The 15937-nt window shown below is 35.0% G+C and overlaps 1 protein-coding gene across 2 annotated transcripts in view; it reads right to left on the bottom strand.

Annotated features, from left to right (window-relative positions):
- The window catches only part of LOC135153654 (FYVE and coiled-coil domain-containing protein 1-like), a 37206-nt gene that overhangs the window by 10327 nt on the left and 10942 nt on the right, over positions 1–15937 (bottom strand). The window contains exons 7-13 of one of the 2 annotated variants that reach the window (XM_064097535.1): positions 13645–15564; positions 12950–13160; positions 11854–12224; positions 9174–9314; positions 7012–7083; positions 2816–2863; positions 37–155 (exon numbers count right to left, since the gene is read on the bottom strand). In XM_064097535.1, the coding sequence (XP_063953605.1) occupies positions 37–155; positions 2816–2863; positions 7012–7083; positions 9174–9314; positions 11854–12224; positions 12950–13160; positions 13645–15564 (2882 nt within the window). The remainder of the gene's footprint in view (positions 1–36; positions 156–2815; positions 2864–7011; positions 7084–9173; positions 9315–11853; positions 12225–12949; positions 13161–13644; positions 15565–15937) is intronic. The other variant, XM_064097536.1, reaches the window with a different exon arrangement.

Raw genomic sequence — 15937 nt, 5'->3', positions numbered from 1 at the left:
AATAAGATATCTAAAGATTTGGAAGATTATACATACTTGATAAGTTTCACAAGCTGTTTCTTTAATTGTTCATTGTCATCTTGAGCCAAAGCAAGTTCTTTCTCTAGACTGGTCACTCGGTTTCCGCTTTCATTCCGTAGTTCCGTCACCTCTGACTGAAACAAGACATTCAAATGTTTTCCCATATGAAATTCTCATACCATTGATATCATAATTTATTTGTCAATATTATGAATGAACAATGAGTCAGTATATAAATCAAATGCATATTTACATCTGCATCTATGCAAATAAACAAGTTATTTACATATATTTGCATATTTTATGTCTATATATTTAAGAAAATTCTTGTAAAATATATATTGAACAAAAAACCTCTAAAACTGGGCACAAGACTATAAGGAAGAAAGGGGTTAGATTATGATGGCCAGCTTGGAATCCAATCAGACAAAACTAAACCTTTTACAGAGCTCAGCATCATTTGTGAAATTACAAATTATAAAAACTTGTTACACAAAATTGGTACAAAACATTTAAAACCTACACAAGTCATGTGATTGTCCTGCCTTTGTTGCAGTTGATGATTTCATCTATTGGTATCTGTGATAGAATGAACACTATCCATAGAATAGCAGAAGTAATCACATCTAACACAATAGTTTGGCATAAAAATTGTAAGTGCTGTAAACAAACACAAAGTGGATAGTGCTAAGCAAAAGCGACCCCAAAACCTGATAAAGACAAGGTGACTATGCTAGCAGATTGGGCGTGTACCAGGGACATTGACCAAGAACAAAGATTCTTCAGAGAAATAAAATGCTTCTTTTGGAAGAAAACAGGTGAAAAGAAAGAATTAAGAAAGGTTTCTACTCAAGGCTTGGATCAGAGAGTTCATGATGCTGAGAGCAAGGTCGGTGATGCAGACTAAACTTTCTGAATGGGACATGATTGATGCAGTTTGTCATCTTAATACATGTCTCAGTAGCCTTTAGAGTAAAGGCAAATAAAGTTGATCAGTGTTCACGTGAAACCCACGCAGTGAAAATAGGAAAAGCTCAAGCTTTACAGGAACTCATCGATAACATGGAAAATCAAAGTGTTTCCGGACCTGTCTTCAGCATGTCTGATATGAAAGTAAACTTTGACAAACAGTTTGGATCTCTTTATCCTCACAGTCTAAGTCATACAACATGATTATGGCATGATATAATGAGCTTTGTCCCTGACATCAAAGCAATTTAACAGTCATTTGGTTTCTAGGGTCGGATGAGATGAAAATCTCACCCAAGTACTTCAGGAGATGAAGGACACTACCTCAGCAGATGTCACAATTAAGGCACAAGCATTAGGGACCTTACAGAGGAATATGATACAGAAGAGGAAACTGTTTTCAGGCTCATTCAATTCCACATCTAAAGCCGATTCCCTTAATCCCTTGTTGAAATTCTTCTTTCACATGCTGTTGGATGGTCCTGGTATTGCTGCTGCCACACCTTCTGCCTCTTCAGAGAAAATTCTATTATCACTGGCCTAAACCATCATGTGTATTCTTATAAGAAGACAGTCTTCCAATCTGCAGAGGAAGCCATGCCATCCCCATGACCATGAAACTCAATTTTTTAGCTCTCTCACTTGCAATGAAAGTGCATATGAAAACCTGCAAGGAGAGTTTAGTGGATACCCTAGCAGAACGGGGTATACCATCGCCCCTGACCAGCTTTCAAGTACTAAGATTGCTAACTCAATAATAACCCATTGGGAGGAGGAAGGTGTGGTTGTTCTGGTGCAAACCACCAAAAAGAGTATTCACAACTGGAGGAGTTGATAACATTGATTACAACTCCACATGTATAATGCCTCTCCTCAGTCTGTTGTCCATAGGACAAACATCAGCATCTTGCAGCACTTTTCATCGAATCGGGTGGAGGAAGACTACAAAGATATATTGAATGATGTACATGTATATGTACAAATGGGTCAAAAGACTGTGAAACCACTTCCTGTGTCGTAGACAACCATGGAAGATGGTTTTTTTTCTCTACAGATAAAATTGCTCATGTTCCATTATTACAACATACTAAAAGTCAGCCAGGCCCGAGTTCCTCAAGATCTGTGCCACAGGTCCTTTAAGATGGCTATGAGTGTTAAATCACGTAATCTATCATCTAGAAAGGCATTTGAAAATGAAAGACTGGATTTCTTTGGCTGCAAACAAAGCAGTAAAGTCAGAATTACCCTCTTTCATTTCAAAGTCTCATATGCTTCCACTGTTCACTGAGTCAGCAAACAGTGCAATAACAATGTTTCAATGTACGAAGATAATCAAGCATGCTACAGAGTACCACAATCTGGGACAGACACCTATCATGGTAGCCGATCAAGCACATTACACACTGGCTAAGCATAAAGGGATGAATTTCATTTTGGGGCTAATTTACATAATTTTTGCCAATAAGTGCTTTACAGTGTGTCTTTGGATATAAATATCCCAACAGGCTCATGGAATATTTCTACCACGCGGCCCAATAGTACTTAAAAATGCAGCATTTACTTTTTTTTGCAGTTAACAAGTCTACTACCATCACAGTCCACTTTTCAATTTAATGCAACATAATTGATAATGAATCAAAGTCACCTATCTTCAATATACAGAAATACATAATATGATGACCGTTATAGCTGTTATTCATGTATCATTATCAAGATATGTATATCTCTTATTTGTTAATAGTTTACTCCTTAAATTGTCAGGAAAGAGAATACAATTATTACATTTTAGAAAATGGTACTGATAATTATCAAGAGTACTACATACCTGTAATGAAACACTTTTTCTTTTTTCTTCTTCAAGGCATCTTGATAACTGTATTATAGAATTGCACAACAGAGAGGAGACATTAGACAAGCAAGAAAAAGACAGACAGGGAGAGAGATTAAACAAGTGGAACGCCTCTCTTGCAGTCTCGCCTGCATTACGCAGGTTGATATACCAGCAGTGCTGACTTTAAAAACAGCTATTAAAAATTATTAACAAAAGAAAAACACTCATATGATAATAAAATACTATGTCCATTTACCCAACATGACCTTTGACCACTATCATGTGACCTCAGACATGTGCAAAACAATCATTACCCTTAAATGTCTATGTTTCATGACCTACATGTGTAGATCCATAAACTTTCTAAGTTATGATGACAATTCTACAAATACCCCCAACATTATCAAAGTTTGTTGACCCTAAATGACCTTTGATTTTGGTCATGTGACCTTAAATACACACAAGATATTCAGGGATACATGGTTATACTCTTATGTCCCAAGTTTCTATGAACTAGATCTATAAACTTTTAAAGTTATGACAATTCCACAAATACCCCCAACATTATCAAAGTTCATTGACCCTAAATGACCTTTGACCTTGGTCATGTGACCGGAAACTCGCACAGGATGTTCAGGGATACATAATTGCTCTTATGTTTACCGGTAAGTTTCATCAACTACCGGTAGATCCATGAAATTTCAAAGTTATGATGACAATTCCACAAATACCCTCAACATGGTCAAAGTTTGTTGACCCTAAGTGACCTTTGACCTAGGTCATGTGACCTGAAACTCAGGCAGGATCTTCAGTGATACACTATCACCCTTATGTCGAAGCTTCATGAACTAGGTCTATATACTTTCTAAGTTATGACAACATTTCAAAAACTTAACCTTGGTTAAGATTTCAATGTTGACAATCCCGCCGCCGTCGGAAAAGCGGCGCCTATAGTCTCGCTCTGCTATGCAGGCGAGACAAAAAGAGACAAATCCACACACTTAAATCATTGATAATTAAAAGGGACAAAACTTGGGATATGTTGTCAAAGCAATGTAAATGCAAATAAGCATTCATGTTTTCAAACAGACTTAAATAATTGTTTTCTTGATAAAAGATTTAGACAGTCTCCACTGTGAAAATGTTGAATTTCTTCCTACATATGATGTTTGAAAATTTCTTAGGAGCTATCTACAAAGCATTATCCTACCAAATTGGAAGAGCATTCTGATTTATAAACCAATAGTGTGCAGGGTAGGCTAACTGACTTTAAGGGAAAGAAGTAAACAAAAAGTGATTCAAGATTTTCAAGATTTAAGTACATGTATATTGCATATATATATACTGTATATTAATAGTCTACATGCATCTTAAGATTTGAATCCTTCTCCCTCTTCCTAAATCCTTTCTAAAAGGTTCTTTAATTCTTGTGAGAAAGATATTTTCAGGTATATAATGACCATTGTGACCTTTGAACATTAACTTCATGTTGTGGAAATTTAATCAGATCATTGTCCCTCCAATATGGATGCATGAACAAAGATTGAAGAAGATCCCTCGATTGGTTATCATTTATCACAAAAAACAAGGTATTTCAATGTACTAGTACATAACGACCTCTGTGACTTTGACCTCATGACCCCAAAATCTAATCAGATCATCATCACTTCCATAATAATACATAAGCCATATTTCAAGTTGAACCATCAAACGCTTCTTTAGTTATTGCAAAAATGAGACACTTTTGATATTATAAAGCCTTATGTCACCTATATAGTAGAGCGGATAAGCCGAACAATTGTGCAAAATATGACTAAAGCATGAAACTTTCACAAGTATTAGTATATGTCGTAAGATTTATTTTAAAGATGGGAGGTAAATTTTTAAATGCCATTTTCGGCCGTTGCCATGGCAACAGATTAATTTCTCCAAAATAGCATACATTCCCATGTAAATGGTAAATAAACATGATATAAATGACCAAAATGATAATTTTCAGGCTCCCAATTGAATACATATGAAATTTAGAAATATTCAAGATCACCAAGATAGTTCCAATGGGTGTGTTGCCATGGCAACGGCTTGTGTTTCCCCAGAAAAATAAACATTTTGATTAAAAAAAGTTGTAGAATATGATTTATCTTTAATTTCCCCTAATTCTACAGTGCTAAACAAAGATATTTTGGTTGCTAAATGTGTGAATTACATCTCAAGCCATTGCCATGGCAACCAAATAACATCTCATTTACAAAAATAACATGGTTGACAAGACAATGGACAGGTGGAAAATACAATTAGAATTGACTTAATCTGTAAGCTTAAGTTTTGATCCCCTCATTTGAACAAAAAATACAGAAAGTGTTCTGCAGGAGTTCTTTATAAAGATAAAAAATTATGTTGCCTTGGTAATGCTTGAATTAAATTTAAAAAGAAACAATTTTGCACAAGGCCTGTTGCCATGGCAACAGCTTATTTCCCTCTAGAAAGGTAAAAATATTGATAAAAATGTAGAATACATGTATGATCATCATCCATTTTCCCTAATTTTAAGGTCCTAATCGAGCTATGTTTGTGACTAAATTTATAAATATAACATCTTAAGCCATTGCCATGGCAACCAGATAACATCTAATCTAAAAAAACAACAACATGGATGACAAGGTTATGGACAGGTGAAAAATACAATGAAAGTTAACTTAATGTACATGCGTAAGGTTTGACCTACTCAATCAATTTAGGGGAAAATAATACAGTGAGTGTTCTGCATGAACTAATTAGAATGATAAACATTGATGTTGCCTTGGTAATACTTGAATTCAATGATAAATATCAATGTTCCAAATGGCCTGTTGCCATAGCAACGGATCATTTACCCAAGAAAAGTACCAGTTTTGATTTAGATTAGATGTTATTTGGTTGCCATGGCAATGGCTTGAGATGTAATTCACACATTTAGCAACCAAAATATCTTTGTTTAGCATTGTAAAATTAGGGGAAATTAAAGATGAATCATATTCTACAACTTTTTTTAATCAAAATTTTAATTTTTCTGGGGAAACACAAGCCGTTGCCATGGCAACAAACCAATTGGAACTATCTTGGTGATCTTGAATATTTCTAAATTTCATATGTATTCAATTGGGAGCCTGAAAATTAAAATGTTGGTCATCTATATCATGTTTATTTACCACTTACATGGGAATGTATGCTATTTTGGAGAAATTAATCCGTTGCCATAGCAACGGCCATAAATGGCATTTAAAAATTTACCTCCCATCATTAAAATAAATCTTACGGCATATACTTATACTTGTGAAAGTTTCATGCTTTAGTCAAAATTTGCACAATTGTTGTGATTTTTGGAGCTTATCCGCTCTACTAATAGGCATACTTGACCAAGTCTGAAGTTGTCCGTTGATCTGTCAAATGGTTCATTAAATATCGAGAGACCAAAAATGGTGTGGACAATCTGAAAACAATGCCTCTGGTAACCACATATGTTGGACGGAGGCGTGAATGAATTTACATCATCATAAATTTTACCTTTTAAAGACCCACATGTTATTGAATGTAAGCAATTTATTCACATCTGCAAAAGAGGGTTGTCTGATGCCTAACAGGTGTACTGAGGTATGTAAAGTGAATAAATAAGCACTGTATGTACAATGCCAATTATCTCCCCTTTACCCCCACCCTGCTCCCCCCCCCCCAAAAAAAAAAAAAAAAAGTACAGACGAGAGAGAGGAAAAATGTGGTGCAATTTACTGATTAGTTTTCTTTTTCCAGAATATATGAAAAAAAAATCTTATTTATTGTGAATGAATTAAATGAAAAGGTGCTTGTTATATTGATGAAACAAAATAACTACATTGCAACATTGCATAATGAGATAAACATAAATTTACATGTAGCTTTTAGGAAGTTGAAACTCATAACATAAGGATATTATAGATGTTAGCTTGTTAAAACAGAAACATACAACAAGCATGAAAAAGATACAATGTGGCACAATTAGAAACATGTTAGTTACAAAACATTAAATCCTCTGAGAGAACACAAAACATTGCTACATGATAACTAGTCCCAAAATAAATTGAAACTGCAAATGTGATTATGCCAAATGATTAGTAGCTGCAGGCACAACACCACAAATACTTTATATATTAGGGGTGGTGCAACTAATAAATTACCTCTTCAACACTGGCTTCGTGAATGGTGATCTGCTGCTCTTGCCTTGCAACTTCATTTTCCTGTTCTGAGAGCTGATTGGTCAAGCAATAGAGCAGGGATAGAAGGCAATATTTGATTGGATGATTGGTGGGTAAGGGGTGTGACATGTAATGAATAATCATTAAATGAAAGGCTAGTAACACTTCATAGCAAGAACAAGGAAATCTCTACATGCAAATGAAGGAAAATAAGTCACTTTCTGTATATTGTATCTTTTCTAACATTTACTCAATTAACAAGATCTCACAATCTCATGTGCTAGGGTTTATCATTCCATGTATTTTGTAGAATAAAATACAGTAATACAAGTTGGCAGCTAAGTGGGTGCTGAGAGAAGATTGTTTGTGCAGCTACATAAAGGGAGGTAACACTTTTCTCATAGCCAATGATTAAAAAGTTAATAAAGCACACATCTTCTTGACAAAGCAATATTATTTTGATGAAACACATACCCAATTGTTAATTCAATGTTACTTTTTTTCAAATCTTTATCAACTTATGTGTGGTATAGTATTTGAAAATTTAACAGCAGGGCCATGTCTTACAACAAGTTACAATAGATTCAAATCCAACTCATTTATGATTGATCTTAATTCCTATTTCATAGCTACGAAATTTAAGATCAATGTCAATTTTATTTTGAGAAATATTTTACAACTCTTTGCAAGATGGGCCCCTGTACTATTTTTTTCAAAGGGGAATGGGTATGTTAAACACAAAAAATAATGTCAAATGGTTCAAATACCCACAACCTATTAAAAAAAAAATTAGTTTGTGCAATACAAAATCACCACATCATGGCATGCTCATAAGACTGTCACACCTGAATACTTAACCAGTGAATGCCAACATACATGTACATAAGCCATTGCAGGCAGTTTCCTTAATCTCATTTCTTTACACCACTAAATGTATTTAATTAATTTGAATTCTTGAAATTTTGTGTTGTTAACAAAATGCAATTATTGATACTAAGAATGGAATTCTTGGTATCTATAAATAAGATTAAAGGAGAAAACACCTGGCAGCATGTGCAGTATGTTGACATACACTGTCTAGAATGTTCAAATGTCACAGCCCCATAAGGGAGGGAGTGGCAACAAATAATATTCACAAACATCAAGAACTATTAAATGAATTGTGCAATCCAATGCACACACTCAATGAGGTCAAGCTATTAAAAGACATCATAAGTTATATATATACATTATTATCAACTCACTGCAAAAGAAAAAAAAAAGATTTCAAGACAGCAGTAAATCTATATTGATTATGTACATGAGGTTTCAAAGTGCACTTCAATTGACACACTTTTGGCTCATAATGATCTACAATGTATGTCTGAAGTGCATTGTGGGTGAGTATGATACACTGTCACAATAATGAATGAACACATAAAGATGCATTGATTTTCTGTGTGATTTATACAATAAATAATAATAGGCATTTATATAGCGTCATCTACATGTATCTAGAAATATTCTAATCGGAGGCGCGTTGTTATTATTACTATTACCCCGGCTTTAGCTCGAGCTGCCTTTCAGCGGTCATGCATTCAAGGAATTAATCCTGCCGGGTACCCATTCACCTCACCTGGGTTGAGTGCAGCACAATGTGGATAAATTTCTCGCTGAAGGAGATTATGCCATGGCTGGGATTCGAACCAACGACCCTCTGTTTCAAAGTCAGAAGACTTATCCACTGGGCCACAACGCTCCACTAATAAATGGAAGTGAAAAGCCTAGCTTTATATAACAAGGGTCCTATGCTTACTCATCTTAATATGAAAAAATACAACTTGACTCTCTACTAAAAATAATTTTAACAAAGGTAAGCAGAAAAACTGTGATTAAAAATTAGATACAGTAAGTTTATATGAACAGACCTCTTAAAAAACCTGAGTAATATGCATGAAATATGAATGCATTATGATGAAAATAATCCAACCAAATAATTGGCACTGAGATTATGAATGCACTTTTGGCTACATAATAAATGTGTGTTTGAGATGTGGTTTTATGTCAAATTTAATACATGTAGCTCCTATGCTGCATTTAATATTTTAACATAACCATTTCTTGTATGGCTGTTTTGAGAATCTATAATCAAATTGTTTTCTTACCTTCTTTTGAAAGTTAATTTTATCTTGATTGCTTTGTTTCTTGACAGTCTCTATTTCATTACTGAGTTCTTGGATCGTTTGTTGTTGTTCATTATTCTGAATCTTCAAGCTCTCAAGATCACTTTCTTGTTCATGGTATCCCTATAGAACATAAAGAGTTATTTCATACAAAAAAACACAAAACAGCAATTAAGATGATTGAAAAAGTCACTCCTCACTGCCCTTTGGCTCCCTAATGGGATGCAATTTCGTATACGGTACATAGAAATTTCAATACATGTGAAATTATTAAGACTGAGAAAGTAACTCAAATTGCCCTCTGAGGCCCAAATGAGATGATTGAAGGTCATCTACAATCAAAGTTTGATTATAGGTGAGCAGATAGTTGCAAAATTATTAAATATCAAAGAAATTCAATGAAAAATCTTGATATTTACACATTCATCATTTCGTCTACATGTACTTCATTGATTATAGATTGCTTTCTTCCATGAATCAACTGAATTCAACTTAATTCTTTGTCAGGTAGTTTGTACATGTAGATGATTAGCATAAGGTTGCATGACACAACAATAATACTGAAATGAAGCTTAACCCTTATTTAAGTAGGGGGGGGGGTCAATTTGACCTCCCCCCTTAACAAATTTTGTCATTACACCGTCGAGCAAAATGGTTTGACCGCACTGCTTGCTGACTTTTTATTTCAAGTCTTGCGGTTCCAAATTATGCAACTTTTTGTAAGTGCATGTCAGACCAAAAATTGCTTAAAAACTTGATTCCGTGCACAAAGTCAATGCAAATTGCGTTTTTCAACCAAAAATCATAAGTGTATATTTTCACTTTTGTTGGTTTAAATGGATTTAATTTCATGATCACAAAAGGGTCCCTGACAAAGTTCTTTAGAAAAAATAAAAAACAAAAGTTCGAAAAAACAGAGAAATATATAAGAATTAAAAAACAAGAAAATACATAATAAATTAATTATATTTTGGCAATTTTTTTGTAGATATTTGCTGGAAATGTACAAATTGATATTCTCACCAAAAATTAGCATTCTATTAGCTATATAACTTGATTTAAAGGCAAAAACATACACAAACAAAAGGCAAATGTCATATGCTTATTTGCATAATTAATAACAAAAAGTATAAACAATTGATATTTTGAAAGTTTCACTAGCGCGTGCAAATTTTTGCGGTGATCGCACAATCAGCAGTCGAGATCTGAAGGGGGTCAAACTGACCCCCCACCAAGTACATCCTGGTCTGATATAGACCAGTTATGAATAGACAATATTGGGTACCTATCATATCTCACATTAATTATTTAAACAAGTGGAACGCCTCTGGCAGTCTCGCCTGCATTACGCGATTTAATATAGCAGCAGTGCTAACTTTGAAAACTACTATAAAATAATCATTCACAAAAACACCATTCATATAATGACATAATACTACGTTCATTGACCATAGATGACATTTGAACGGTGACTTAAGACTTGTCAACTACACCCATGTCCACATTTCATTCACTCTATCCATAAACTTTCAAAGTTATGATGGCAATTCAACAATTACCCCAACATGGCCTAAGCTTATTGACCTTAACTGACCTTTGACCTTGGTTTTGTGACCTGAAACTCACAGGGGATGTTCAGTGACACTTGATTATTCTTATATCCCAAGTTTTATGAAATAGATCCATAAACTTCAGAGTTAGGATGGTAATTTAACAAAGACCCCCAACACGGCCAAAGTTCATTGACCTTAAATGACCATTGACCATGGTCATGTGACCTGAAACTCGCACAGAATATTAAGTGGTACTTGATTAACCTAATTTCCAAGTTTCATGAACTAGATCCATAAATTTTCAAAGTTATGAAGGTAATTCAACAAATACCCCCAACTTGGCCAAAGTTCATTGACCCTAAATGACCTTTGACCTTGGTCATGTGACCTGATACTCAGGAAGGATGTTCACTAATACTTGATTAACCTTATGTCCAAGTTTCATGAACTAGGTCCATATACTTTTTTTAAGTTATGATGTCATTTCAAAAACCTAACCTTCGGTTAAGATTTTGAAAATAATTCTCCCAACATGGTCTAAGTTCATTGACCCTAAATGACCTTTGACCTTAGTCATGTGACCTGAAACTCAAGCAGGGTGTTCAGTAATACTTGATTAACCTTATGTTCAATTTTCATGAACTAGGTCCATATACTTTCTAAGTTATGATGTCATTACAAAAACTTAACCTTAGGTTAAGATTTGATGTTGACGCCGCCGTCAGAAAAGCGGCGCCTATAGTCTTGCTCTGCTATGCAGGCGAGACAAAAAATGAAGTTATGATGTGTTTCACACAAGGAATCTGTCATAAAATGTTACAAAGCCCAGGTATCATCTCCACTTACCTATTCCAATAAAACAGGGTCCAAGGAGAAGGGTCATAAAAATGCAATAAAAATATTTATAACCTCACCTCCATACCTATTTGATATGTTAATCTTTGCTGACAAACCTTGGTATGTGAACATTGCTTGACAATTATGGATGGCAGGTGGGATGCTGTATCACCTTATTATGGTATAACAACTGGTAAAATACAACAGCAAGTCGAATACCCCCATATGCAATATCATGTAGTCCTAGAGTGGCATTCACAGTAAAGAATTACCTGAAGTGTTTGTTGATATTGCATGGCTTCAGAGCTAAGCTGAAACTTGAGAGCTGAGATCTCCTCTTTCAATGTACTCTGTACCCTATGTGTCTCTTCCTCTGCTTCTTGAGCCTTTGCTTCAGCAGACTGTCCTTTCTCCTTCTCCTTCTCCAGGATTTCTTCTAACTCCTTGATTCTCCTAGATCTTTCTTTCTCCTCCTCCACCTTTCCCTGTAGCCGTTCCATCTCTAGCTTGGTTTCCTGTAAGCTCTTGGAGGTCTCAGTGCTAACCTGCTCTAACTTATCTGTGATCTCATTACGTTCTGTTTTGGATAGTTCTACCTCCTCCTGCATACGCAGGATCTCCATGTTGAGGTCATTGTTTTTGTCTATGAAATAAGAAAAAGATGATTAGGAAATTTATTGGTAAATAAATGTCAAAAGAATAGCATAGTAATATAGTTCTCAATGTTCAATGAACTGTATTTCTATCCTTTGATCAAGTAATCACCTAACTAATCTTAGAAGTGAAGAGTTTAGCAGCATACCTCTCTTTAAGAAACCTTTATTTGTATTGTGAATTACTACAATAATAAAAAAGAGAATTGATAGCATCTTATCTTCCTCATATTTGTATATAAAAGCATCATTACTACTCTACTGGTATTATTCAAGAAAATTTCAATCCTAAAAAGAGTCCCAAATATCAAAGAAGCATAGTCTCTGTATATCCAAAGCACGAAAATACAGTTTAGGGTAAGAAAAAATAATAATAAATGCAGAATAATAATACAATCCCAATGAGATATCAGTCTACAAAAAAAACCTTACAATTGGGAATGAATCAACTGCCTTCTTTCCTTTATTGTCTGTGTCTGCATTACCACAACACTGCATTGGTGTACTTACCTTAATATCCATGCATTTAAAAGTGTGCACAAGAAAACTAGCATACTGTTCTGTAGGGTAAAACTACTTTGTCTAATCACAATTCTTTTCCTCAACAAAAAATACCTAGTTATTAAATATGATTAAGACAATAGATTCCAATATCATTCAAACAGATTAAGCAGTTTCTTTTTTCTGGGGGGGGGGGGGGTCAGAAAGAACATACCTCTAACAGCTTTATTTTCAGTCTCTAAGATTTCACATCTTTCTTTGACCTGATCTAACTCCTTGCTAAAATCTTCTGATTGCTCCTGATAGTGAAGTCGTTCTCCGCTTGTCTTTTCTTGTTCCTCTTTTAAAAGTTGGAACTGTTCAGTCAAGAACTCTACTTTGTCAGCATGCTCCTGCATCATCTTTGTCTTTCGCTCCTCATAAACCTTTCCAAGTAACAACATCATAACTTCTAGATCAAATACACTACCAATAAACAGCACATTTTGTATATTTTGTAAATCTAAAGTTGGCAAGATGATGACAAATTGCAAGAACTATAATCCCATTTGTTGTACACTTAATCATCACTAATTAGCTCCTTAAACCTAGGAAGGAATAAAGAATTAAACATCTATAGGCAGCATATTCCATATGTCCTCATAAAAGAAATATATAATTCTAAGTAATAATTAAAAAAAAATGAAAATATGGTCATTACAAAGCAAATAGATTTGTCCTTAGCCTACATTTGGGATAATTGTATATGCCCACAGTGTAGTGATTACAACTTCTTAATGTTTTTTTCTTACAAATTCATAATTTTCTTATTGTTTGGTCAATTTTGTTCAAACATTCACTTATCTGCATCTCTGATTTTTCTCTGTTTCAATTAAAACACCTTTAATCTCTAAGAGCATTTTATCTCACCTGTTCTAATGAAACCGTTTCCTCTTGAAGTCTCTTGAGATCCTCTACTGTGTCTTCAAGTTCCCTTGTGGTCAGTCTCTCCCTATCCAGTTGCTTTAGGACACTATCCCTTCCTTCCTCCGCCTCCTGCTTCTGCGCTTTCAAAAGCTCAATATCTGCCATCAACTTGGAGATCACCTCTACTTGTTCTCCTAATTTCTTATCCATTCCATCTTTTTCTTGTTTGCTAATATCTTGATCTTTCTCCAAACCATCTCTAGCCAATTCTAGTGTTGTCTTATCCATGATCAATGCATCTCGCTCCTTGTCCTTGCTGTCGATCGCGAGACGTAACCTTACTATGTCCATCTCCAATTTCTCCTTCTCATTCATTGCTTCTTGAAGTTGGCCTTCAATCCTCTGCCTCTCAATGCTTTGGGTTTGCAAATTTTTCTCCTTGCTTTCTAGCATTTTTCCCATGGTGTCTAGTTTTAGTTGAAGATCACCAATCTCTTTCTCAGTCTTAATGACTAGATCTGCTTTTTTACTGACATCCTCAGAATCATGCACAGTTTTTTCAGTCAACATCTCAACTTTTTTTGATAGGCTTTGATTTTCAACCTGCAGTTCTTTCACTAATTGTAAAGCATTGTCCTTCTCTAAAACCATCCTTGATAAATGCTGAGTAATCAAAGTTCCTCTTGCATCAGCACTATCAGGTTCATCATTGCTCCCCTGCAAAGACTCTCTTTCAATACTTGCTTCTTCTCCCATTGAAAGCATATTCTTTACAATTTTAAATTGTTGCATTAGCTTACTTTTCTCTTTTTCCATCTCAATCACTTTGTTTTGGTTGTCTCTGCATTGTGTTCCAAGATTGGAAGTTCTTCCTCTCTCACTCTCAAGAAGTCCATTAATCTCTGTGTTTTTGGATACTTGCTCTTTAATTTCTTTATCCAAATCATCAATTTCTTTTTGCCTTTCTTGACAGACTCCCTCAGTATGTTTTATGCGTGCCTTAAATTCTTCATTCTTCACTCCAGCTGCATGAAGTTCCTTTCTTAACCTCTCAGTGTCTTTTTGAAGTTCAACCATCTTTTGCTGCATACTGGCTATGGCTGTCTTTGACTGCATATTTTCATTTTGCACTGATTCCAATGATTTACTTGAATTCTCAAACTTCTGCAAGTGCCCATTTAAATCACATTGTAATTTTTCTTTGTCTTCTTTGAGAGCACTAACCATTGCCTGAAGTTCCTGAACCACACAGTCATGTTTCACATCTTGAGCTGCAATGTTCTCACTCATTATTTTATTCTCGCTTTCTTTCTTTGAGACAATCATCTCAAGATCTGCCACTTTGGCAATAATATCCTTTTCTTGAGAGCTGTGATTGTCTTCCAAAAGTTCAATCTGGCGACTGAGGGCATCTTTCTCTCCACGTAGTTCTAAGTTCTTGCTCTCTGCTTCAGACAGCTTGTCCAAGAGTTCATGAACTTTGTTTGCAGACTGTAGATGGTTTGCCACCTCTGCATCTTTACTGTCCACCATCCCTTCCATCTTCTTCAAAAGTTCTGCATTCTTAGTCTCCATGCCAACAACTCTCTCTTCAAGACTATGGATGGTTTTATCTTTCCTTATTTCCATTCCTTTTATTGTATCTAGTTCGCCTTTGACCCCAGTGAGTTCAACCCTGACCTCAACTAAAGATCTCTCTGCCTCAATCAACTTGGTTTGGTGATCACGCTCAGCTTCCTGCCATAGCTTGGCTTGGCTGGCATGCTGAAGGTTTGTAGCTTCTAGCCTGCTGCACAAATCACTGTTCACCTTCTCAGCATCTTCTATCTTTTTTCTCCAATTCTCTTCAGATCTGTTCATTTTCTCAGTAATATCTAGTGACTCTTTGGAAGATTTCTCTAGCTCATATTGCAGCTGTTGAACCTATGAGACAAATAAGAGTGACTTTCAGTGACTTCATACAAACCCAAACCAAGAGAAATCACATAACATGCTCAAATTTACTTCTCTCAATAGAATTTAGTAATTAAGGCTTGTTGCTTACAAACAATCAAGACTTCCTCATACCACTAATGATTTTACTTACATGTAGGTACCAACAAGTTTCATCATCTCCCCCATTTAATTTGATATGAGACTCATATTATGTCATTTATCCTTTACTAAATCAAAGGCAATTACTTTAATCACACTTTCTATTTCTCGATTGCAGAGTTCTCCAAGACAAGGTATATAGCTAGTAGAATCTAATTTCATAACATATTACTGGATCCTTCAACAATTATGCATGCACATT

This window comes from Lytechinus pictus, chromosome 3, assembly GCF_037042905.1.
Source record: "Lytechinus pictus isolate F3 Inbred chromosome 3, Lp3.0, whole genome shotgun sequence".
Taxonomy (NCBI): Eukaryota; Metazoa; Echinodermata; class Echinoidea; order Temnopleuroida; family Toxopneustidae; genus Lytechinus; species Lytechinus pictus.
The sequence above is the reverse complement of the archived record's forward strand: the minus strand, read 5'-3'. Positions and strand labels throughout refer to the sequence as shown.